Consider the following 27,416-nt stretch of genomic DNA (forward strand, 5'->3'; position numbering starts at 1 on the left):
TTTCTTGATTATGCACATAATGTCAGGAATAAAGTTAGTTCATAGACGATTCATTTCTTTTTCATTACTCGATTTTGTTAAGGTAAACGTTAATTATTTCTGATCGATGATAGTAAATACAGTAAAATTTTTATTAAGCTTCTACTGTTCGTTAGTTTGATTCATCCAGTTCCAAAAGACTCTTGTCCATTTACAGAAAATCGCAGAAAACGTAAGAAAAGTGTAGAATTTGCATGTTTTGTAGAACTGGGAATGCTTCAGTGTGTTCATTTGAAAAATTTGAACATCCTCATATATTTCCAGTTTTGCAAAACGCATCGATCCTCAGTTTTTCTCTGTTTTCTGGGATTTTCTGTGAATGAACAAAAGCCGTTTTGCAACTAGACGACTCATTTGAAAACTGTTAATAAGGATGGTTATTTAATTCCTCCCCCCTTTCAATATAATATCATTGTTTTGGATCCAATTATAGATCGTGCATGATATAGTAATATACATTTAGATGAAGTTTTTTTTTCCCGGAAGAAAATTTGATTATGCATTAAAAAAAATATTTATATTTCATTGCAAGTGTATGAATTTCTGTTTTGTGTTTTCCACAACTTACCAACTTACAACTTCCACAAGTTTACTCTTTATAAAGACCTACTCGATTCTTAGGCCTCTCTCTGTTCAATACATTCTTCTTTTAAACACTTTCCTTCTCAAGTGAATCTGTGAGCGTGTGAAATAACGTAATGAATTCGCGTCCTCTTATCGTAGTTTATTAAATTTATTGCTTATGCAGTTGCTTTATAGTTGAGTTATTAATGGTTCCTGCACTAACATTGAGAAGTCTGAACCAATCTTCCTGCTTTATCGCCTGACTCAATTCGAACTGTAGCTATAGTATAGAACAATTTTGGTATTTGCGAAATGTTGTCTTGTCAAATAGTTGTTTTACTGAAAATGGTCATTTAAGAAGGAGAGTATGGGTGTTTTCTTCCACCATCCGGTACCCGCTAATACGTTAAACAAACCGTTTTTATATCCTTTTCAGTTTTTGAGATACTGTCTTAATTTAATTCATACGGCGTATCTATAAAAGTCTTATTTTTCCTTTCAATTAATACAGCGAAACTGCAAATGCAACTACAACTAGTCCACCCTGCTGGTTAGTGGCTAGCACGTGAGCCTTTGATTCCCGTGGTTATGGGTTCGATTCCCAGTGGGAGAGCACTATAAACTTAATTTCACTGTCATATGCTCATCAATCTCGTTTAGTCTAAAAGCCATAACCGTTGGATGTTGAACTTAAAAAAAATGCATTTCATTTCATTTGCAACTGCAACTGCGTGACTATCAGATCACGAAATGTAGTTATTGTTACCGCTTTGATATAAGTAATAAATTTTCATATAAAGTGTACATTATATTCAATAATATCCTTACTTTTCCCTGCACGCCAGTGGTTCCGTCGCAGGACAGTTTGAAAATGATTGCGTTAAGCTTTCGAGACTTACATATTAATTCGTTACGTTAAAAAAAAAAAAAAAAAAAAAAAAAAAAAAAAAAAAAAAAAAAAAAAAAAAAAGTAGCTCCGTTATATTCTAGTTTAAGAATAATTTATGTGGTTAAGGAGTTATTGTTTTGACATAAATGCTTATATATATGTATGTGTGTTGTATAAAATTGACGTGATATTATTTTGTTTCAGGCTCGGCCGAGGCGACGGTCGGGAGATCTTAGTAGTTCTCACAGTGCCCATGACTTGTCCAAAGCTGCATCACCCGCCTTAGATGTTGCTGAAAATCTCTCTGTTAAAAAAAATACTCCTTCCATGCTTCCAACAGTACAACAAGTAAGTACAACTGTTATCTATTTATCATCAGGTGATTCGTTATCATAAGAAAACAAATTGTCAACATTTTCAGGTAAAATTCATACTTAACATAATTTTCCTGTGAAATCTTCCAAATGAGAAGTAAAGTGCACAATTATGTGAAACTAGCAAATGCCTCCTCGTGTTGCTGCAAGCCTTATTTTACTTTGTTCCTTGTAGAAGGTCGTAGTCTGATACGAAATTTGAAAGCACCGTATAGACATCTAGTGACATCCCTTTTTTTTTGTTACCCAGCTCAAACATCTGAAAACGCAGAAACTTGTTTTAATCATTTTAAATGAAAATTTTAAATACCAGATTTCATATCACTGTGTATTGCGAGCGGTGATTGTATTTAGAAAGAAAAATAAGTAGTAAGCTAGTACTCATAACAGACCAAAGTATTCTTTAAGTAGCGCTTTCGGAAAACCTGGTTTCCATCTTCAGCTTAAAACAGTTCGAAGTGAATTTAAAACATGGAAGAGAAATATGGATGGGTAAAAAACAAGGTTAAAAAGGAATAAAAAAATGTGAAGCACATGGCCTCCTGTCAAACAAAAGTCACTCACTGATTACTTCTCAATATGTAAATAGTATAATGTAACAGTGAAGTATAACAGTAAGGGCTAGTAATTTCAGTCTCCGGTGTACCCTGTCACGGACCAAATCTCATTTTACAGAATGGCGACTTCGCAGCAGATAGCATTTTGTGTTTTACAATGTGGGAAGTATTTGTACGTTGTTAGTGCTGCATGCATTTTAAACATTATACGGGACAGAACCCCAGGCCACCGTATCACTCGGTATGTCTCAAAATGAAATGAAATCTTTGAGTTTTACGTCCCACGGTTATTCCGGTTAAGCTAAAGGAGACTGTGATGATGAGTAATGAATGAAATGGTAGAATGAAGAAAGTGGGAGGAAACGGAAGAACCCTCAGTAAACCCATGCCCGGTGTTTGTCCACCACAAAGTCCACTTGGCGGGGGCTGGAATCGAATCCGGACCCCAAGCACCATAGGTGAGCGCTCTACCACTGAGCCACCGTGGCCCCACTCGGCATGTCTCAAGGACACGAGTTTGTTTGTTGACCATCTAGGGAAACACACTATAATGTACGTGGATCGAAGTAGACTATTGCCTAGAGAGTGTCGTGTGGAAACGTTCTCAAGGTAGGAGTGAAACTTGGACAGTTTCCATTTGTGTGTCATTTGGTATTTTGTGTGGAGTAGCTTTTAAATTTGTAAATTAATTATTTCTAAAAGACTGAACTACAATAAAAGAATTTCCTAGGTTTTTGTCATTATACTTCGTCAGGTGAGATAAAATAATAATAATAATTAAAAAAACCTAGGAAATGAAAATTAAATTTTTGAGTTTAATGTTCCACAGTAAGGGGACGATGGTTAAAGAAGTGAATGATGGAAGAACTGGTGGAATGTTAATGTGGGAGGAAACGAGAGTACCCCGAGAAAACACGATGTCGTTCACCACAAACTTACTTAACCGGAGATTGAACCAGGAACCCCACGCATTTAAAGTAAGCGCTCTATCACTGAGCCACCTGCCTCCACTATACAAATTAAGTAAAACAGGTAAAAAAAAAAAAAAAAAAAAATGAAATGAAATGAAATCTTTAAGTTTTACGTCCCACGGTTATGCCGGTTAGGCTAAAGGCGACGGTGATGATGAGAGATGAGTGAAATGGTGGAATGAAGAAAGTGGGAGGAAACGGGAGGACCCCGAGAAAACCCACGAGCACGGTGTTTGTCCACCACAAAGTCCACACGGCGCGAGCTGGGATCGAACCAGGGACCCCAAGCACCGGTGGTGAACGCTCTACCACTGAGCCACCGCGCTCCCCAAAACAGGTAAAGCAATGAAATACTGTAACTAGTCAGATGCAAACTAATAGAAACTGGAGTCTACCTTTAGAAAAAAAAGGCTCTATTTTAAATGGCTGTGTTAACAATGTATCTATAGTCATACAGTACATACAAATGTTAAAAATATTAAATTCATTGTCATACTGTGCTTCTTGAGGTATACACGAGTGCTGTTAAAATTCGAATATACGTTATTTGAATATTCGAATAAAATTCGTTATTCAGATAGTGAGTAATTATTCGAGTAATTATTCGGATAAGGAATAATTTTAACAGCAGTTGTGTACAGTGTTCCTCTAAGTGAGACCAAAATTCACTAATAAATTTCAGTTTTTGTCTAGACTGAAAATATCTTATGGTTCTGTTGGTGTTGGTAACTGTCTTTTTCTCTTTCAGGACGGCGAAGGAATTAATTTCAGTTAACCGGTACTTTCGTATTTCTTATTTTTGCATGGTTTGTGCGTGATTTTTTTCTTTTTTTTTTAAATAAAAAAATTAACAATGAGTTTATTTTTATGCATTTTCCTTCTGCGTATATTGTGTACTGATCCATTTGGTTTCATGTCGTACATATTCACAGTCTACACAGATTTGCAGGAAACTTGTAACCGGCAGACGTAAGTTCAACGCATCCATATGGTTGATAAACTGCTTCAAGGAACATTTCCAAATTTAAAGCACGAAAATTACCAAATTCGTGTCTCGCGCTTACACGTACGAGGAAGAAGTAAGAGATACAGTTGCACAACAATTCGTGGAGGGATCAGAGAGCAATTTGTAAGCAATATTCTCTTGTAAATTATTCATTGTAGCTTTGGAAAATTCAAGATTACTAATAAAACTCCAACTGACCAAAGCAGAATATATATTTTTTATAGATTATCTATTTGTGTTACAGTTTCGGCTATGTAACATAGCCTTCCTCACACAATATTCTCTCTTTCATTTACTACAGCGATCAAACTGGTTTTGTCTACCAAATGCTACCGAAACGGACTTTTTTCGGGTGGAGGGGAAGGAGGGGACCGGACACAGAAACAGTCTCTCAGTAGAGTAATGGATTGACTCATTTTTACACAATAATGCTCACTAGTATGGATAGTATAGGAGCCGAGTGAAAAGTTTGGTCCCAGAGTTTCTAAACAAATGTTTCGAGCTGACAGTCTCATTGTTGTTGCGGTTTAGGAACATTATTTTATATCCATAGTATGCTACCGGCTAGACACAGAAGTTGCCTTCTGAGTGCGTAGTGTGTCTCTAATATGTCTACAGAGCATTCAGAGGGATAGTGTTACAACAGTGCTTGTTCATTGCGCCTGCTATCAACGCATTTATTTTCCTCATTCCATCGCTGAGCCTTATTTCTGCTTCTCTTGTTCCATATTGAAATTTATAGTAAAACAGTCGAGAAGGCGCGGTATTTCACTATCGCACTCGGGTCTTACCAGCTCACAATCGCAGCTGTTATTTTGAAATTGGTGTTTCTATGGGACTTCCTTGCTCTGAGTGCAATTTCATGATGGATTTCGATGTGAGTTCATCGTGTTTCATTGTTAGAACACCGTTTTACATCAGTTGGTATAACAACATCTTACTATAAACCTAAGAGTCTGTGCTGTTTCTTTGTAAATAAAATGTTCGTGTTAACTGCAGAATTTTTGTTCTTAGAGTGTTATCACGACAGTGAAAAAATTAAGGATAACAAGAAAAGGATGACAATATTTTTTTGAAATTCCAGACGCAGGAAAAGATATCCGTAGACAAAAACGTAAGAATGTATATTATCATTTTCCAACTCTTCCTACGTTCTTAATTTTATCTTCCACTTTTTAACTTTTTTTATTATTTATTTTTTAAATCATCATCATGACAGTGTTCTCAGAATTAGAATAAATGTTTTCAAAGTAACACGAGGATTTTTTTTACAAGAAACAGTGAAGATTTTTCCGAGATTAGTAGTAATAAAATTAAAGAACGCGACCCATTTTTTACTAAAAATTTCACATCTAAATATCGATGACCGCCGTTCAACTAGATGAACATTTATTTGTAACGTTTCTATAATGCTTTGCTGGCTTAAGATAAAGTTAATTACAATAATTTCTGTTGTATCATTTTGTTCGTATACAGTTTTGGAAAATTTAAGACCTATTTTCTTAAGTTCGTTTTTACTCAGGTGAGTAGGCAAGACCCCCCTTCCCCCCTTCTTTCTTCGGGATGGGGAGTTAGAAAACTACCAGCTGCCAAAAAAGTATGGAGTAGTATTCAGCTTGGGGAGGCTTGAACTTTCCAGCTCCTAGTAACACCATTGTCTTCACCCTTCCATTCAGCTGAACTCTCTCCCGAAATATAGGTGTGAAATTACCCATCACTCAAACATATGTACAGTACGTTCTCACTGATAGACAAAATACATTCGTTGTAGGAAAGTATCATAATCACGTTAATCAGTTCTCAGCTGCTACGGTGATTCAAATATGCTTCACAATATTATTCAACCGAAATAACGCTATTTTATTTTTCACTGTGTCGTTACATTTTTCAGACGTCACCAAATGGATCAGTGGATATTTAACGGGCATCTTGATCAGACTGACTTTTCTTGTTTTGTGTGTTTTAATATGTTTTTTTTTTTATTTTAAAAATTTCTTAACCCAAATTATATAACTAAAGAGTTTTGCCTTCTGCTTGCATGGCGTATGGGTTCTCTGTCGTTTTGTTTGTTTGTTTTTTCCTTTTCTGAGGTTTTGTATAAATTTACATTTTCTTTGCACCTTCTCTCTTTCTTTTATGTTTGAAGAACTCTCTCTTTTCATAAAGCAGTTGATGTTTAAATCAATTCCATTACTGCTACGCTACTCTGCTCTTCGTGTATTGTTTGATTTTGAATTTTAATTTAATTACTTACATTATTATTATTTAATCTTAGTTGTCACGATCAAGTGACGATTTGTTTAAGAAGTTCTCTTTTCTGATTAACAGCCTGTTTCTTTTTCCCTAATAACTTTCCTATCTCTAATAGTGACTTCCGTTTTTGAGATAGACTCGTCAGTTTTTTTTTTTTTTTTCTCTCTTCAGAAGCGAGAATTTCGTTTTAACTGAACATGTATATTAATAAGGTTCACAATCCGCACTTGGTATTTTCATTGTATATCGTGTGTAATTGTTGGTGTTTGACACAGGATTTATTCACCATGCAAGTGTGTGCACCGTTTTAGGGTTACTTTAATGTTACCTACAGAGTGAATTGTACGTTATAACGCAAAATATTTAATTGTGTATATCTGTGCGACGTATTATCATGTTGATATCAAAGTGGACACCACTAGATTTTAACTTGCGAAGCGTCTACTGAAATTTGATAAAGGAAATTATTATAATGAAAAATTTTATTTCTTGAAATTTCAATTTTGAATTTGAATGAACTTTTTATTTCTTGATTCAAATACTAATGTATTTTGTTAATTTAGCAAAGAGAACATGTTTGGCCAATTAATTTGAAATAAAACAAACTATAATAGCATCTTAAGTCCTTCTTTCCAGAAAATTGGTTAATCTGCAACAGACACTACTTTTATATCCATTATCAGGACGAAATGAAGAAGAAAGAAAAAAAAAGAAAAAGAAACGCTAAAAATTACATTGAAATTTATTGAATAGAGTCTCAAAACGAAAACTGTTTTTTTTTTTTTTTTTTTTTTTTTAAGTCGAGACGATGTTCAGTATGAAAAGGAAAAGCCTAAAACAAAATTAAAAATATATAATAATAATAATAATCATAATCATAATAAAAATAATAATCAATCATGTATCTGTAATCAATATACTCGAAGTAATTCAAAGTGAAATACTTATTAATACATCCGCTCAATAAGCCACGCAAAGGTTCGATCTTGGCCCCGTGACTGTTATAACTTTTGAAGCTAATGTAATTTCACGTAAGTAAAGATTTAGTTTTCGAAAGGATACGTTGTATTTATTTATTTGTTTATTTACTTTAATCTTAGTCTTGCTATTATACACTGATAGTTTTCGAAAGGTATTTACTGTTGTTTTAGTTATTTCTTAGAAAACAGTGAACATCTTTATTTAAGATTGGATTTCTGCGTTGACCTCGGTAATTTAATTCGAAATGATTGATTGTTAGAAACTTCAGAAGTTGTATTGAATTTTTTGAATTTTATGTCCTACAATCCTTCTCTAGTCTAAAGGAGACAAGCAGAAACAAATGGTACAAGGACAATATATAAACCCATGTCCTGAGCGGGATTCGAACCGCAAAAGACATCTTGCAGTCGCCAGTCTGACGCCTTAGATAGTTTGACCGTTGTAGGTTAAAAGTTTTGACTTTTGTTCGTGACGTAAGAAACAACGGAATAAAGTAACGGGAAACGTGGGAAAAGAATACATTTTCAAATCAAAGCAAAAGAATTGAAGGAACGTAAATGTTGTGAATAAAGAATTAATTAACTACTTCACCAATTTATTTATTTGTTTTAAAGACTATTGATTGATATGGAAAAGTACTCTCTTTTCTTTGAAATTTAATGTTTTGATTTTACCGTTCTTCCTTTGTGAAAAATAGAGAGTGCGACCTTTGATTTTAATTTTTATAAGTCGAGTTTAATTTGAGTAAATATCAAGTCTGTAATTTTTGGGGAGAGAGGAACACGTCCCCAAATTGGCCAATTTTCAGTTAGTTATCCACAGTTTCCGATGTAATGTTGACTTTGTTTTTGGATCAAAAGATGCAGTATATTTCAAACAAAAATTTTCGTGTACGCCTTATATCTGGAGAACTACATATAGTATAGCCGAACCCAAGGTATCAGTTAACTCAGTATGATGTTCTTATTCCGTAGAAAATACAAAAAACTCGATTTAGGGAATGTTCAAAAACTTTTGTGGCCCTTGATCCAAAAGCTAATTTTTGGCCAAGGTCTCAATCTTTTGATTTTTTTAATCATTCCTAAAACTCTTGGTCAAGATCGCAATTTTTTTTATTCATTTTTTGGATCATTCCTAAAGTTCTTGTTAGTGTAGGAGAACAGAAATATATCCATCATGAATATTTAGAGAACTTCTGGGGTTGCTCAAAAGGGGTAGAAGTCAAAATGCACTCTGTGGATACTGAAACTATGGATAACTGAGGATGGACAACTTGTAACTTGTTCTCCTTTCCCAGAAAACACAGAAATATATCTATAAAAGGTAAATACATTTTGACATTTCATAGGACGTTGAACTAAACTTCAAGAAGAAATTAATAAACTGAAAACGTTAAAAATCTTCGTTTCAAAGAAAAAAAGGAAAATGCTTCCCCATATAAATCAACGAATTACGGTGGTACTAAACACCGTTAATTACTGAACACGATTGACTAATATTATAACCAGCAACCAAAAATCATGAGTGCAACGGAAGGTGATTTTACGTTTAGTGCTTTGTTCAATATGGAACTAAAAACAAAATATTAAAATAATGCAAGAGTTAATTCTGATTTGGAATAAACGATAAAGTACTTAATATGATTGTTAATATGTAAGAAAGAAAAAAATTATGATAAGCATTTAATAATAATTGTTTGTTTTTGTTTTCAGCAGCAACCAAAATCCGACGTTGAAGAATCTCCTCAGCCGCAACTACCGCCTCAACCCCAACCTCAACCTCAACCGCAGCCAGTAGAAAATAATAATAATAATAATAACAACAATAATAATAGCAGCAGCAACAACAATACACCAATGGTGGAAACTCCGACTCCGACCCCGGACAATTTAATGTTTCCAAACAGCACCGAGCCGTTGCCCTTGCCCCCGCCGCCACCAGTAAGTTGCTAATTTTGCTGTTTATTTACCTTTATTTCGTTATGTTGATGTCTTCAATAGGTGTTTATCATGTAATATCATTTATTTCTATAGTAACCTAGTTGAAACTTCAAACCTGAGGAAATTACTCTTTTGGGAATTATTGTCTGTAATATAGAATATAGCAATCCAAAGAATTATTGAGAGTGTAACATTTGTGAAGATGCTAGTAGCAAGCTAACAAAACGACTGGTTGTTAGAATTGAGCTTAATTTCAACACTAGTTAAAATGCATTCGAAATTCCGAACCATTACTTTGAGCCTTGATATCCGGGCCATACATCAGGCACTTGGCACGAAGGGAAACGGTCAGTGGGAACTACAAATAATTATACCTGACTTAAACTTTCAAAACAGTTTAGGTGATTCGAATCGTAAAAGAAATGATTTAGCATTGACCCTTTCATGATTCTTGTAAAGTTGCAAATTTTTAACCTTCGTCTCTTATTATCCCGCAGCACTGCACTCAATCTGTACCACTGTGTTGAGTGTTGGTAATTTGGAACTTGACAAGAATTACGGAAGGCCAGCATGCTAGGTAAACTCTATTAATACTCAAAAAAAGTTTTTAAGTATTAATAGAGTTCACCTAGCATGCTGGCCTTTCATCAACTGTCTTTCAAGCAATTGAAACAGTGTTTGTCTTCTAGCAATCATTTTTTGAACGAGATACTGTAAAAACTTCCAGCAATAATATTTTTATTACAAGATGTTAAGTAACAATGAGACATTTTGTTTTCAAACTGTGATAAATTCCACTGCATCATATTTCTCTTCTGTTTGTTTTATTAAGATAATAAATGTTTAGTGTCCACCTAACTGTATGCTCGTACATTTTCTATGAGATGTATGAAAAGAAGCTAAACTGATGTGTCTCACTCAGAAACTTTTTTCTTTTAAATCATTTTTGTTGATTTTTTTTATTTAAATCACACCTTTTTCCTTGTGTAATCCGTCTCGCAAACTGAAGAAAAACCCCTAGGAATTGGATTGCGATTGAATGTTAATTACAGGAAGGGGGAGGGGTGTAACTAGGGTGAGGGAACCAGTCAGAAAAATATTTTTGAAGATATATATATTAAACCATGGTAGTGGCATTTTTAGGAATGAGGATGGATATTTTATTCCCATATGTTATTATTCTCCCCCCACACATCCCTGCTTGAAGCGTGATGTCTGTGTTTTTCGATGAAGACTGTCCCGTGACAATAATGAAATAGTTATGTCGTCCAATAAATGACCACCAAGGCATTACTTGGCACGGGGCCGCATATTCTTTTCTGCAGGTCTAGGGGCGGAGGTAATTATAAATAAAGAAAGAAGGTAATTATATGACCTAATTTTAAAGGTTCTGGGGAGGGGCCCGCGGAACCTTGTTACACCCCTGGTTAATTATGCCATTTTAAATGCAAACTTCCAAATTGTTGGAAGCAGAGAAACTTGTTAGAATAACACTAAAACTACAGGAGCTGAACACAAAGCAAGTGAGGACCAAACAGGTTATTTTATTCCGGTGGATGACCGGAGTTTTTAGGAGAGTAACGACTCTGTGTCAAGAGACGAAACCCTGACTTTTTCTATGCTTGTTCAAAACGGGATTTCCCCTGTGCATGAAACTCGCGCTTTCATGCCTTGTGCTATAGAGCTGAGTCTCATTTTGTTTGCACCTCGCCTCACACATGCATCATTTTTCGTTGATCTGGCTAGAATTGCTAATGACAGGCCTAAGACTGACTCTGTATGGATTTCATTCATTCGTATTTCAAGTGGAAAAGGATATTGAGCTAATTGTAAATCCTGTGGTACAGAATTACAAGGTGTAGTTGCAAGACTCGAGAAACACCAAAGCTCCTGTAGGGGCCAGGAAAGAGGACTTGAAATTTTGGAGGAATAATAAATAAATAAACTTTGATGTAACACCGGAAAGTTTTATTTTTTATTTTGTATTAAGTTTTGCAAAATTCATACTTAGTTACTACAAATTAAAACAGTAAGTTTAAGTATAGTAAAATAGGGTTGTTTTATGCTTGAAAGTAACGGAATGTAACTTCACATAACAAGTAAAAGTAAGTTAGACCTGATTAATACGATTACGTGCGTAGTATGAAAGTGACAGTTTTAAGGCTTATGGTAAATCGATAATAGCAGCTAGTAAGCAGAAGACAGCACAAATGTTAGGAGGTTTTTTGTACGTAAAAAGTACCAGTTTCATTTATGGGTATGATCTTATCAAATGTTTTACATCATATAGTAAGTACTAGTACGAATATTCTTAACATTAGGCAGTATAAATATATAAAGCATGTATAACAAAATAACAGTAGGAGTGAATTGAAAAGGAAGTGGCTAAGTACCGAAGCCTAAAAGAAATGTGTACTCCGTACCTAACATGTACGTGTCTTCTAAAAAAATAGAAATGAATGAAACTTTATAATGCATTTCTTGTACAGAAGTTGTAAATTAATTACAAAATACGAGGGCTAGTCAAGAAAGACTTGGACTGATTTTTTTTCTAGGCAATTTATTATTACTCAGCAACAGGCACATGATCCTTTTCAAAGTAGTCCCCGCCCAATTGAATGCACTTTTTCATTCGAGTCTTCCAGTTCTCAAACACGTGTGGCAGGCCATTCTTTGAGAGGTCCTTCAAAACTGCCTCCGATGCCTTCAGAACCTCGGAATTATCGGAGAAGCGGCGTCCACGCAGTCTGGATTTTAGGGCAGGAAATAGAAAAAAGTCGCACAGTGCGGTAGGCGTATCCACCATCCTCAAACCTTTGCAACAGCTCCCTGCAAGTCTCCACTCGAACGGCCTTCTGCTCTGGTGTCAGGAGTCGCGGAATCCATCGCGCACACACTCGGCTCATGTGGAGGTGGTCATGCAAAATTTTGAAGGCACTGCCATGAGATATGCGTAGTGCGGCTGCCAGATCGTCGATACTGATGCGGCGATCTTCTCTAACAATGACTGCTGCCGTGTTAATGTTCACCTCAGTAACAGCTGACGCTGATACACCTGGTCCACCAGCTTTCGTGATTGTCATTCGGCCCTCTTTAAACTCTTTGAACCACCAGATCACGGTACTTCGTGGCAGAGCGTCATCTTTGTAGGCTGCTCTCAACATTCCTAGAGTTTCTGTTGCACTTTTCCCCAGGCGATAGCAGAACCGTATAGCTGCAAATTGTTCATCTCGTAATGACTCCATTTCTTCTACAGGCGACTTCTAGAGGCGGCGCAGAACATCACCTGCAATAAAAAGTCGTGGTTACCAAACATGCAATGATTCCTTAACAACATTTTATATATATGCACAGCAAGACCCACCCTACTTGTATGCCAAACTATGAAGCTCCAGCGTTAACAGAACTGCCGGGAAAAAAATTAGTCCAAGTCTTTCTTGACTTGCCCTCGTATATTGCAACTGCAATTGAGGATTTAGACCAGACAATATTTTTGAAGCCTAAGAGATAAGTTGACCTTCTGAACTCCAACTGGTTACGATTCAACTACTGTAAAATATACAGTTAGCTGTTTACATATTTTAACTTTGTTTCGTATGATATCATAATTTATTACCTTCCGCCATCGAAATACCAGATCAGCAACGGGATTTCACTTATTTTACTTTAAATTAATTCATTGCAGAATTCGATTTAAATCAACTATTTTTATTTAAAAAATCAAGTGATTTAAATCGCGGTTTAAATCAGGCTGATTTAAATCAAATCCACCCTGGTCTTACTGTTATCCGTGAAAAATTTTGAACTAATGTGAAGATAGGGAATCATAAAATAGAATTTTGGGGAAAGAATAATAAAAATGTTGGACTAATATGGCAATTGAGTTCAGTTTTCAACATCTTATCATAGTTCTTGTGTTCGGGTAAATCAGAAACTGTGCGAAGAAATTGTGATGAGTACTTTATATTCATATCTGCTATTGATATTTTTCCAGGAACAGCCAGGTGCCATCCCGAAATCTGAGTGGCCTCTTAGCTGTCGAGGGCCCTTTGACGTAAGTATTCATTATGTCGTATTTTACTTTAAAAGCTTTGTTTAATTGAAAACTTACTATTATTGATTCGTTTTTTTTAAAAAAAAAAAAAAAAAGTATTTGATTTTTGTTTAAAATTAGTGGCCAAAATAAATTTGTGTTCCGACTTCGCTGCGTACTTGTATTTGAGTTTGTTGATTCATTTGGAGTTTGGAGCCCCATTCAGCACTGAGGTTGTATGAGATATGGACTTACTGCTTAACGTGGAATCCGAACAACATGAGTTCCCACCGTGGCACGAACCGTATAGTTATGAGGGAGTTCACATACATGCATATATCAGAAAATGTGGCGTAAAGCTGTAAATTTCTTTGTACAATTATCGACAAAAGTAAATACCTAGATAGTCTATTTGATATGTAATCTGTGTATGAAATCAAACTATTTACTTTTGTCGATAATTGTACTTATACCCTTTTCTACGAGGCGTGTCCGAAAACTAAGTACCGTTAAAAAAAAAAAAAAAAAAAAAACTAAAACAGGCATTTAGGCAAGTAGAAATATACAATTTGGTGTCGATTCGTATGTTTACGCTTAATATCCTTATGTAATACCGAGGTTATTAAGAAGCAGAGTTGGCTGGTTTAAACCAAGGTTTAAACCAGCTGGTTTTTTAAAAAAAACCAACTGGTTTAAACCAAGAAACGAAAAATGTTCGTAAAAGTGTAAGTGTTTGTAAAATCGTAATGAACACACATTTGTGGGTTATCACGTTTCACTCCCGTATATTATTCGTATTATATTCAGACCTAAATTCCTCGTTCATTACTCAAAAGATTATACTACAAAAGCAACTTTTTTATATAAGTTTATAAATGTTTGTTTTGTGATTTTTTTGGAGTTGTTATTATTGATGTGTAATTGCAATCAAAGAAAAATTCTAAATATTGTTTCGTTTCAATGTTTACTATTGATAAAATACATCGAAATGCCGTACTTTTTGTGTGTGTTTGGGGGGGTCATACAGACCCCACGAGAGGCATTTAGTAAAATGAGAAGTATCTTTGGTATCTATTTATGTATAAATGAATCTGAGCCAAAGTGGACTCAAATAATACGTATCTTTATTCACTTTTCTTACTAATATGCAAATTAAGTCGTTGTATTTCTTTAATTTGGACCAATAAAAGTCGTTGTTAACTAACTTGAACTTAATTAGTTCTTCTGTACTTTGTAGTACTTTGAAATTGTCCATATGTAATTCTGTATAATGATTTCACTTGTGCAACTGTTTATCTTTTTGTCTTTCTGAAATGACTCTTGACAGTTGTATTAAGAAGCATGTAAAGATCAGTACAACGTATTTTTATCAGGATTCCTTCGTGAGTGAGTCGGCAGACGTATCACATTTGCGGCCAATTAGTCCCGGTTCCGAGTTCAAATGGAGGACGATTTCTCTCGGATGTACTCGAGAAGCAGTTTTTATTTCGCTTTAAGCTTATGTGACCCCTTCCAGCATAACCCGGCTGTTGCATAATAACATCAAGGCGAAACAAACTTATTTCTGTCCATATATGATATGAATATATAGAGCAAATTATTTAAACCAAATAAACCTGGTTTAAACCAAAAAAACCTGGTTTAAACCAAAACAACCGGTTTTTTTTTGGTTTTTTAAATAAAAACCATGGTTTTTGCCAACCCTGTTAAGAAGACTCGCTTAAAGTGACATCCGAACCACTACTTGATTTACACTTGAAAGAAGAGTTGTGGTTCGACCGAGAATTGAACATCGAGTGCCTTTATTAAAAGATGAAAAGGAGATAAAACTAATGCAGATGTTTTGATATGTGGAAACGTCACCATGCAGTTCACACGAACTTAAGTTTTTTTTTTTTTTTTTGTTAAACCAGTTTGTTTGTTTTGTTTTGTTTTTGTTTTAACAGTTGATTTAAACGATGGTTTAAATCAGCCAACCCTGCTAATAACCGAGGATTACTTTTTGAATGTTGAGATTTTATGATTCTGTAGAATCAGTTGAAACATAAATTGTTTGTTCTCTTATTATCTGTTGTAACCAAATAACATTCAGAATGTTGGATCATACAGATTAAAAGAATGGGTTATTTTCTTATCTTACAGGACTCACCGTTAGAAAATTCTCCGTTTCCGGCGCTACCGTCAGTTTCAGCACTCTCTCTCACACCACCTCATGGTAAGTATGACTTTTTTTTATCCGTTTTCTGCTCTAGAAGAAGGATAACTATGTTTGAATGGATTTTATACGTCAGAATTTTATCATTACTAAAATGTTGCTACTTCGCTCTGATGAGTAGAACAGAAAGAACAAGCAAGGTGGGGTTGGGTAAAAAGGATAAAACACATGCTGAAATCTGTCTATGTTGGTCGCCATCATTGGTTCCATTGGAATGTAGCCAACTTAGAGAAAATAAATGTATTTTCAAGGAAAAACTAGTATGGATAATCTTAAAGCACTTTTAATTCAGTAATTAATTATCTACTATTAGGTCGTATTTCATAAATAATATATTTGCGATATAAATACACTGTATGTAATAAATATAAGTATTTGCTAGTGGACACTGTACGATACATGTTCGTAAATAAATATAGTACTAACCTTGTATCCATATATAAAGAAAATCTTGTGTAAATAATTTTAGGAGATTTCTGAAGAAAGAAGAAGAAAAAGAAATGGTTATAACTTCATATGACTCCGTAAATACACTACATACAGAAGTTAATTTACCATGAACAGCATATAAATAGCTTTGCTTCATTGCGGCTAAGTTTCAAGGTAGACAGGTAGCTAATGTACAGAAATGCCCAATTTAACAGTTTCATTGTACAATTATAATTTCTCATAGTGTTATAACTTGTGTAGTATCAATACTCATTTCGCACTACACGTGATCACGCACTCTTTCAATTTACTGCTAACTTGAACTAGACGTATCCAGAAAACTGTAATTATTTTATCTTTTATAAATATCGTACATTAAACCTATATCAATGTCCCAATGGGCTTATCCAAGTAACACACTTTATTTGGTAATTAATGGTACTGAGATTACGTAAAAATGTTACAACACTTGAACCTGCACATCAGATAAAGATATAACATGTATGTACTGTATATTATGTACGTGTACCTTATACTATTGACACACAATCATAGTCGTACGCGTGAATGAGTCGTGTTGCGAATGAAATCAGAAAAATAAACACACTGCTGAACAAGACTGCATTTATTTAATATAAAAACACATTTACATGTGACGTTTCTTTCTTCTAGCCAAGATCCTCATCAGACGTACACTGAGTCTCAGACTCAGGCTCAAGTACGTCTGATGAGGATCTTTGCTAGAAGATCGAAACGTCACATGTAAATGTGTTTTTATATTAAATAAGTGCAGTCTTGTTCAGCAGTGTGTTTATTTTTCTTATACTATTGAAACTAGCAGTAACTGCTTTGAAAATTTGTTGAGAGAGAACGGTGCATCTTCATTTGAAATTCCTAGCTATGGATAATACTTTATTTCCACTTTTGGTTAATATAATGTCGAACTACCATCAATTTGACTTTTCATAATCTTCTGAATGGCAACATACCAGCTTGTGTTGGTATACTAATGACACTTTCATTTTATACGAGGAAATTAAAAGTAGAATCTTTATTCAATAAATTTAATTCATTATTTAAACAATTATATAGGAAATACTTGGTTCTACATAAACAACCAGTTTATCAAGAGATCTTATTTCAAAAGTGCACAATGTATTTATAAAATGATTCGATCTTCGTATGATCAAAATCTCAGAATAAGTTTTTGAAATTGTGAAGGAAAATGTACATATGCAAACAGAAAAGTAAGTGTTTCGCCTATTTCCTTAACAGATCAAAACTGTCACTAAATATACATAAGGAACTCTTTATATTTTAAAAGAATCCTTACTGTTCCAAAACTTGATGTAGTTTATTTTTAAATTTATTTCTTTTTCGATTATTTATTGTAAACATGAGCTTTTTTCAACATCCAGGAAAAATAAAGCAATGTTGATAAGTAGACAGAAAAGTCAATAGGTCTCCAAGGCGGTATGGAGTTCATTTAATAAGATAAAAAGATGAGTGATATTTCGTGGCTGCATAATTCCACTGTTACCTTGTACGATGTGTGCACGTAAAATAAGGTCTCCAAGGCACTGAAGCCATGAGGAACGCTTTGCGCGAGATCTGGCAACACTGGCGTATAACTTGGTTTTCCCTTTTAACATTATCAAACAGACTCGGCTGCGACGTTCAATTTGGAGTAGACAGCTATTCGCGGTGGAGCTCCCCCTCCCTTCTTCTGCCAAGTGCGAGTTGTGTGGAGTGATCCGTTTTTTGAATGCCCTTGGCACCACTCTCATTGGCATTCATCGTCAGTTATGGAAGTGTATGAGCCACAGTGTATGGACGTCCAAAACGTGCAAAAATGGGTGAGAGAATTCAAGGACAAACGTACAGACATCCATGATGAACAGCGTTCTGGTCGGCCTTCGGTTACGCCCGAAACAATTGCAAAAGTGAAGCAAACAATGCTTGAAGATCGTGTAGCAGTACGCGAGCTGTGCAAACAGATCCCTGAAGTTAGTAAGAGCACGATTCACATAATTTTGACCGAACATTTGCATTATCACAAAGTGTCCAGGTGGGTCCCCAAAATGCTCACCGAAGACCATAAACGGCAACGTGTTGAAGTGGCCCGCGGATTCCTGGAGCGCTATGCAGAACAGGGCAAGGAATTTTTGGAGTCAATTGTCACGGGCGACGAAACCCGAAGGAGGGGAATGCTGGCAAAGGGAGTGTGTTTTCATCACAATGCAACAGTCGATCTCCTGGCTCAATTTGGATAGCACATCCTCCCCCATCCCCCTACAGCCCAGACTTAGCACCTAGTGATTTTCATCCATTTCCTGAGTTAAAATCACACCTGGGTGGAAAGCATTTCCAGACCGACAATGAGGTGAAAAACAAGGTCGAGTGCTACCTGCACAGCGTGGCGAGAGAGTTCTATGACAAGGGTATACGATAAACGCCACAAAGCATGCAAAAGTGCATTGATCGCAACGGTAATTACGTCGAAAAATAGCTAAAAGTCGAGCCTTTCCATCGATATAACATTTGTTGTCAATAAACGTGTTTTCTATGTGAAAAACAAATGGAGAACTTATTTTACGGACACGCCTAGTATGTTTGTCTTCCTTGTTCTTTCAATTATAAATCGAATCAGTGAGTAGAAAAAGGAGAATATTCCCCAACACGTTACTTTTGAAAAACGAAAAGTAAAACTGCTTATCGGAAACACCATTGCTTACGTAAAAATATCTGTATGGGAGATTTGTAGCGTATGTTAAGACCTTTCATTTCCCAAAATTCCAAAAATGTAATGGGATTGGATATTTAGCTATAGGGAAATTATCATGGAATGTTATCCTTTATTTTTGGAATGTTCTTTTTCTACTCACCGATTCAATTGTTTCAACCAAATTTGGGATAAAAGGGCTTCTATTTGATATTTCGTCTACGAACATATTTTCAGGAACGGAGAGATATTTTCTCACATTAACAAGACTATTTCGACGATTGTGGTAATACATTCTTTATTTACTTCTCTTCTAATTAAGGAGATCCAGAGAGGTAGGAGCAGTGGCGCAGCCTGGATTTTATTTCGAGAGGGGCCAAGATTACGTAGTATAATTGTCTGCAAACGACGTGCTACTCCATTTGATATAAATAAAATTTAATGTTTGAATTCTCCTCACTATAAGAAATTTAGTTATCCCTATTATTTTTATTATTAAAATAAAAATTCAGATTCACAAATTCGCTATTATTAACAGTTACAATTTTTAAAACTACAAATGTAATTATTATTTTGTACATCTTTATTTTTGAATGTGAGTACGCACTCTTTACTAACATTTATTACTCTAAGAAATTATTATTTTAAGATTTTCACTGGGTTTTTGCTTTTGTACAATGCTTTGACTTAATTCAATATTCATTTATACATTGATCTATTTTAGGTTTATTGGTACATTACAACCTTTGCAATACTATTCAATAAAATGTTCAAAAAGTACAGTTTATAATTCATAACGATGGACTTTTAAATGTAGTCGTGAACTAATCGAAATTTTCAAACTCTATGATACTGATACAGGTGCAGGTGTTTTCCAAGATCAACCACTTTAATGGCTATAAAAATACAGTTAACTACTACAGTATTATGAAAAATATATAGGCTATAAATTTCAATCATCATTCATGTACATATCTTCACAAAATTATGTAAGGAAGGTTAAAAATCGTATTATCATTTGGCACATAAACCTCGACAGATTAACAATTTCATATATAGCACATTCTTGTTAATGAAATATACCTTATTAAATGATCACTAAAGCTATTCAGTACAATATTCTACAAGTAATTTACAATTTGAGAACTTTTCCATATTGTAAGGATCCCCACGTTGCCGTACCAGGCAATAACCACGTGTGAACTAGTGCTGTCGAAATCGGTTTTTGAAAAAACCGAAAACCGGTTTTTGAAAAAAGTGAAATTTCATAAAACCGAAATGTCGGTTTTGAAAACCGCTTTTGCGGTTTCGGTTTTGAAAACCGCATTTGCGGTTTCGGTTTTGAAAACCGCAACTGTCAAAAATTCTACAGCACTAATATCAAGTAACGACGAGAAAACAGCAAAGAATCTTTCCCCACACCGGCTCTCAGTTGCCAGATGGAGGGAAATTTCCCTCGGCAGCTTAGGGAAAAATGATCAAAATTTGCAGAAGGAAAAGAAGGTATTTTTTCTTAAAATGTCCTAAAGTGTAGGGAAATTCTATACTTTTACAATTGGCAGAATAAAAAAAAAATAAGTTGCAATTTCTCAAAGAGGCACGGCTATCGTTATTGGGAAGTAAAAAGATACAGAATAAAATATGATCGGTGTTTCCGTCTAGTATAAACTATTGCAGGTGTCTGGGACTTGCGATAAGAAGCCAGTCGACACATGCAAAACCACAACATTCACATTTATCGGAGTGGCAACAAATCAACAATAAAATTGTGTATTGCGATAGAGATTTTCTTTCTTTCTTTTCTCTTCCTTTATATTAAGAAAGGGAGGTGGTGCCTTTTTGTTAACAAAAGAAAGAGTGGCAGTACTATTTTTAAAAATATGGGGAAAGAGTAATAATAATATAAAAGATGTCAGTCTAAGTGGATGATATTTCAAATTGAATTTCATGAGTTGCATGTGTAGTGATCTTAAATAGGGATATACCTTATTTCTATTGCGTGTTGGCTTATTACCCTATTTTAGCGGGTACCACCCGATTTTCAGGTTATATATTCGTCCCCCGCTTAAACATATCTTAATCACGAAAAACCACCCGCTTTTTGGGATTGGAGAAAAATCTAAGAGGACTTAGTTGATAAAGTGTTGGTATGGTATATTCAACGTAAACCGCTACACCTTTGACAATCTCAATCGCGATTGAGTTAAATTTGGACTCGCGCTCAGGCTCAAGCTCTGGGCTATCTGAGCAGTGCGCGTGTGCAGAATCATTTGCTAATAAGAGATCTGCTCTAATGCACAATGGTTTTCTTTGTATAGTTCATGTGTTTTCTATGTAATGTATTGGAGGTTCTATACGAATGAGTATTCGTTTGTAGATGTTGTAACAAACATACTTGAATTATTCATACCTTCACAAGCTACAAGAATGCCGAACGACAATTTCAAGTGTAACTTTAAAGACTCTTATAGAAGCGAATTTACGTTTCTTATCCAGGGCTGAACTCAGTTTGAAGCAAAATGCACACTCTGGAAAACTGTTTCGTTTGAAAAGTAGGATGCAGGGAAGCAAATTGGACCTCCCCTGATTTTTATATATTTTGTAAACTAGATCACGAGGAACACGAATCTGAAGGCGTTTTGACATTCCGACCTCCGGAACTCGAGATATTAAAACTTAAAGTTTAATATAGACGTTATATGAAAAAAACACAATATTCTCTATACGAAACATATTATGTCCTGAGAGATATATAAAGGTAACCAAGAAAGTTCTGTCGCTTTTTGTGGAATTCTGTGTAAAATTGACCCTCATACCGTGAGTTTAATGCGAATGGAGATAAGGCGAAGGTCAGTTGTTGGTGTGGGTATATCCGACATTCTACCTGGTTGTGGAAGTTCAGTTACAACGTAAACGTATGTAAGGACGGAGTGAATATGGAACCTCCACAGAGCGTCATAGAGGCGTGTATGCTGTACGAGTTCCAACTTGGATCAAACGCCACTGTAGCGGGGCGGAAGATACCTCAGGGCTTTGGTGAGGGTGTCGTGATTACGCAGACAGTGCAAGGGTGGTTTAGCAAGTTTAAGAACGGTGACGAAACACTCACGAAAGACGCACCACACGTGCCGGAAGACCAACACATGTACAAAATGAGGATCTTCAGGTAGCAATTGAGCCGAACAGACATGTGAGGAACTGGTACTAACATTCAATGTTAGTCGAAAAACCATTCGCCAGCACCTCCATCAATTTGGGAAGCACTACAAGTTGGGTCTATGTGTCCCAGATGATTTGTTTCCGGGCCAGAAAGTCCTCCTGTGTGTTTGGTGGACTGCTCACGACATCGTGCATCGGGAACTGCTACCGGGCGGTCAGAGAAGAACATCAATGCAACTGTCTACTGTCAGCAATTGAGCCGTGTTCAAGAACAACTCAAAACCCTGGAGCCAACACTTCTCAATCGCTAAGGGGTTCCCCCATTACGGGACAACGCTATGCCCCACATAGCTAGAATGAGCCGGAACACCATCCTACACCTTGAATGGGAAACACTATTGCATCCGCCATACTGTCCGGACATTATACCGTCCGGTTATCACCTGTTCCTTTCCTTGGACACTCACTTTAGAGGACTCCAGTTCAACTCCGTAGTAGAGGTGCTAAATGCACTTGATACCTTCTTCGCTTCACGGCAAACCAAGTTCTACCGCGAAGGAATCCATGCCCATCCCGAACGTTGGCAGAAGGTCATTGATACTGATGGGTACTATTTTTGATCTTCCAGTTACGTCTTTGGTGACATATCTATGCTCTAAGTGATAGGTCAAAAAGCGACAGAACTTTCTTCGTTACTTTTATACATATTACATAAAACTACTGTATAAGTTCTAGTATCTCGAGATCGGGAAATCGGAATGTCAAAATTCGTTCAGATAATTGCTAATTTTGGTCCAGTTTACAAAATTTATAAAAATCAAATAGTGTCCTTTTTGCTTCCTGGATACTTTATGTTCGAATATCTCGAGTTCCGAAATTCGGAATGTCAAAATTCCTTCAGATTCGTGTTTCTCGTGGTTTAGTGTACAAAATATATAAAAATCAGTTGGGGTCTAGTTTGCTTCCGTTTTCACTTGATGTTCGAATATCTCGAGTTCCGAAATTCGGAATGTCAAAATTCCTTCAGATACGTGTTCCTTGTGGTCTACTTTACAAAATATATAAAAATCAGGTGGAGTCCAGTTTGCTTCCATGGTCAATTTATGTTCGAATATCTCGAGTTCCGACATTCGAAATGTCAAAATTCCTTCAGATTCGTGTTCCTGGTGGTCTAATTTACAACATATATGAAAATCAGGCGGGGTCCAGTTTGCTTCCCTGCAGCCGAAAGGTACATTCAAAGTGTCGTCAGAAATAATAATAATAATAATAATAATAATAATAATAATAATAATAATAATAATAATAATAATAATAATAATAATAATAATAATAAAAAAACCTAAGGATCGAACGTCAGTATTTGTCACCCTAATTTAGCTGTGACTTGTACAACCATCGAATTATCCCTTTCGCACTGTGCTGCACATATTACCATAATAGTCTTGGAGCAAATAAAAAAAAAAAAGTTAAAACACACATATAAATCAATACATTTGTCTCGATCGATAGATGCTATCACAATTGTTAAAAGGTGTAATTAAAAACAGCAAACATTGTTTCTGCTTTGAAAAGGACAATCCCTTATAAAACCGCAAACACGGTTTTGGGCGGCTTTCGCTTTTGAAAAGAGCTTTTTCGGTTTCAGTTTGGAAAACCGCATTTGCGGTTTCGGTTTTGAAAACCGCATCTGCGGTTTCGGGTTTTGAAAACCGCTTTTGCGGTTTTCGGTTTTCAGAAAATCGGTTTTCTCAAAAACCGAAAACCGCAAATGTCACAAAAATTCAACAGCACTAGTGTGAACTACATATGTTAGTAATAAATAACAACAAACAGACGACGGTCCCGAAGAGGAGTCGATCACCATCGCCACAGTCGGAAGGACGAGAATCAACGATGGAAGCCGACAAGACAGAATAAAAAGGACCTGCACACCTCGACCAACATCAATCTTCCCGGATTGATCGAAACACCTAAAACCCCTCTCACGACGCTTGGCCACCGAGAGTACCTCATCTCAAAGCCCACGGCGCTTGGTCACCGGGCTTCTATCTAATCTTACCTAAATATTAGAGGAATACTTATTATAATTTGTGTACATAAAGACTTTTTGTAATAAAAAGGTGAAGGGAAAGTCCAAATCCCGAGTACATTTTATTGCTCTACCCAAGAAATTTTACAATATTTACAGTTTGATATCAAATCTCCTTCGCTTCTTTGCAAGTCCAATTGTTCGAAAACAACAACAGTAAACTATCGGAAGACGATATTTGGCACGTGACGTCTCATTCTTCAATGCATATTTTTTCACGCACGGTGCGTGTGTGAGAGAGAGATTTTGCATATTTTTAAAAATATTGGACAAATGACAATGATTTAAAAAAAAAAAAATATGACCAAAATTTGTCTGCTTGTTGCTGTATAAGGTAGGCCAGGTATAAGATAGTTTCGGGAGGGGCCTTGACCTCCAGAGCTCATAGCTGGTTGCGCCACTGGGTAGAAGACTTCTGAATGACGTATTTAGTTACATTAAGACCACGTTTTCTTTTTGACGTAGTTGTGATATTTTCAAAATTTGCTAAATATGCTAAAGAAAAAAGGAAGAAAAATTTTGTTCATACAAACTAATCATAACTTGTTTTTTTCAGGACTGTTTCCAACAATGGAAAGTTGTAGGAGTTTATTAAACGATGTCCCAGAGCCCAGGAACGAGAATCACATCATGGGAAAAAGGAAAAGTAAGTAAAGAGAGGTTTAGATACGAGCGGAAAAGTTAATAATCTGTTAATTCCTTTCATTTGTTAATTTCAGCCTTCTTCAAGGATGAATTAATTAAAACCAACATCTAAAAGTAAGGCAACATTAAACTTTGGCTCAGTCTACTGAAACACTGTACCATATGGGCAGTGGCGGCTTTTCAGAGAAGTCAAGTGAGTAAAAATGGACTCTCGTTATAAATTAAGGGAAGAGCATTTTCCTAGTGCATACAAATTAAGACTATAGGAACCGCTTTATTAAATACTCTAACTCAGGAATCTCCAAACTTTTTAACCTAAAGGCCACACTATCTTCTCCACTAAATCCCAAGGGTCAGCTCCTAGCTAGCTCATAATACCAATACTGTAGCGCCAGCGCCATCTTGTCGGGAGCACCGGAATTACGCAAGAGCTCAATTATTTGGTTAGTCAAAGTATGCAGTGCCATTTTGTAGCAAGCAGCAGAAGTAGAGTATGTTCTGGAAAAGTTACGCTGCGTGATTGCGTGTCTGGAAGATTAGGGTACTTTTGAGTGTTTTCGAATATGTACTACGCATCAAGGACGTATAGTATAAATACGGCAGACAGCCGAGAGTTTTGAGTTTGAAGTGACAAGTGCGATCTGAAAAGCTAAATATAGTGCAACTACTGTGTTTTGTGACTATAGTTTCTTAGTGAAAATACAGTGTGTTTAATTATGAGTAGATAAAACCAGCGCATCCTATTTATTCAAAACCACGGCTTGTGATGGTGCTAGTTAGCATTATTTTGATTTGAAGTTAACTCTTTCGTGTAGATTTGTATACAGGGCGGCAAAATATTGGATTTTCTTTTAAGATTCACAATAAAGTAATATTTAAAACTAGCAACCCGCAGAGTTCCGCGCAAGCGCGAGAAAATGTGTTAATGTGTTTAAATTCACTCTAATTACAGTAGTTACTAATTAGCTAGCTTATATAATTATTTTTAAAAAGTCATCCTCTTGATGTTCTACAATTGTGATTCAAAAAACGAAATAATAAATGCAAGAGCTTACCTGTTCCTTCGAGGGGTGAGGATAAACTTGGAACATCTTGAAAACTGATAGCATTAAACTCAGCGACCTCGAAAACTATGAATTCAACACTAATATCTGTCGTTTTCGATTACTTTTAAAATCTCTCCCCCTCCCTGAGGAGTAATGTATGACCTTGAAGTTGAATTGGATTCAAAGTGTCACTGTGCATCTGAGCGACCCCAAAAACTTTGAATTCAATTCTAATATTTGTCGTTTTCGGGAGGGCGGGAAATTTTGTACGAGGAGGGGGACGGCAGATTATTTAGAGCACAAGGGCGCAGAATATATAAATATAGGCCTGAATATAACGAAAGATATACATGGTGAGAGTAGCAGAATATTTGAAAAATAATGGGGATGTCAATATTTCGTGACTGAGTCAAGTAATGGGAATAATGCAGTGTGTGGAATTTGCGAAAAAACAATATCAGTCCTCAAGGAATACAATATTATACCTCATTATGGATCCAAAATTGCTCCAAATTTATAGAAACCCTATGGTTAGAAAAATGTTAATTCTTCAAAAGTGGGTTGAAATCTCATCAGTTATTGCTTAAGAAAGTAAATGCTGAACAAGAAGCAACAACTCGTTCTAGTTTCCAGGGCCGCGGTGGCTCGGTGATGGAGCGTTCACCCATGGTGCATGAGGTCCTTGGTTCGATCCCAACTCGCGCTAAGTGAGCTTTGTGGTGGACAAACATTGTGTGCGTGGGTTTTCTCGGGATTCCCCCACTTTTCTCATTCTACCATTTCATTCATTTCTCATCATCACAGTCTCCTTTAGCCTAACCGACATAAGCGTGGGACGTAAAACTTAAAGAAAAGATCGTTTTAGCTTCTACATGGTTTATTCAACAGCAAAACATGGGAAACCATGTACTAACTGCGAATTGATCAAGGATTGCATGATTGCGACAGCAGAAGAAATGTGTCCAGAAAAATCTAATTTACTTTTTTAAAAAAAGTCAGTTTGTCAGTAAACACTGTGGCTCGAAGAATAAATGATTTTATAGAAAATATATTAACTCAATTGTCTGCCATAAATCGATAGTTAGAATGTTTCTCTTTGTCCCTAGATGAGTCAACAGAAGTTTCAGACACTGCTGACGCGTTAATTTTTACTTGAGAGATAGATAAAAATTACGAAATGTATGAATAGGAGCTTGACATTCATAGCATTTGTGGCACAAGCACTGAAGAATGTATTTTCAAGAGTTGAAAATGCTGTTTAGAAAAATAATCTTCAGTGGAAAAAAAATTAAGTATATCACTACTGATGGTGGCCAAAACGTGTGGAATGAATAAAGGTGTCGTTGTTTTGGTATCAAAGGTCGTATAAAATTACGGTAGTTCAAAACCATTAATCGTACATTGCATTATTCAACAGTCTTCGTGCTCAAAGGTAGAGCGTTCACCTCTGCTGCATGAGGTCCAGGGTTCAAACTCTGCTCCGCCAAGTGAAGTTTGTGGT

General features: G+C 35.8%; 1 protein-coding gene across 9 annotated transcripts in view; it reads left to right on the top strand.

The window, feature by feature from the left end:
• The window catches only part of lov (BTB/POZ domain-containing jim lovell protein), a 261,400-nt gene that overhangs the window by 224,295 nt on the left and 9,689 nt on the right, over window positions 1-27,416 (top strand). For 7 of the 9 annotated variants that reach the window (XM_081760469.1, XM_081760460.1, XM_081760466.1 and 4 more), the window contains exons 7-11: window positions 1,697-1,840; window positions 9,347-9,574; window positions 13,557-13,628; window positions 15,750-15,822; window positions 24,781-24,870. In XM_081760469.1, the coding sequence (XP_081616595.1) occupies window positions 1,697-1,840; window positions 9,347-9,574; window positions 13,557-13,628; window positions 15,750-15,822; window positions 24,781-24,870 (607 nt within the window). The remainder of the gene's footprint in view (window positions 1-1,696; window positions 1,841-9,346; window positions 9,575-13,556; window positions 13,629-15,749; window positions 15,823-24,780; window positions 24,871-27,416) is intronic. The other 2 variants (XM_081760467.1, XM_081760468.1) reach the window with 2 other exon arrangements.

The sequence above is a fragment of the Thermobia domestica genome, chromosome 5 (genome assembly GCF_964235325.1).
Source record: "Thermobia domestica chromosome 5, izTheDome1.hap1.1, whole genome shotgun sequence".
Classification (NCBI taxonomy): domain Eukaryota; kingdom Metazoa; phylum Arthropoda; class Insecta; order Zygentoma; family Lepismatidae; genus Thermobia; species Thermobia domestica.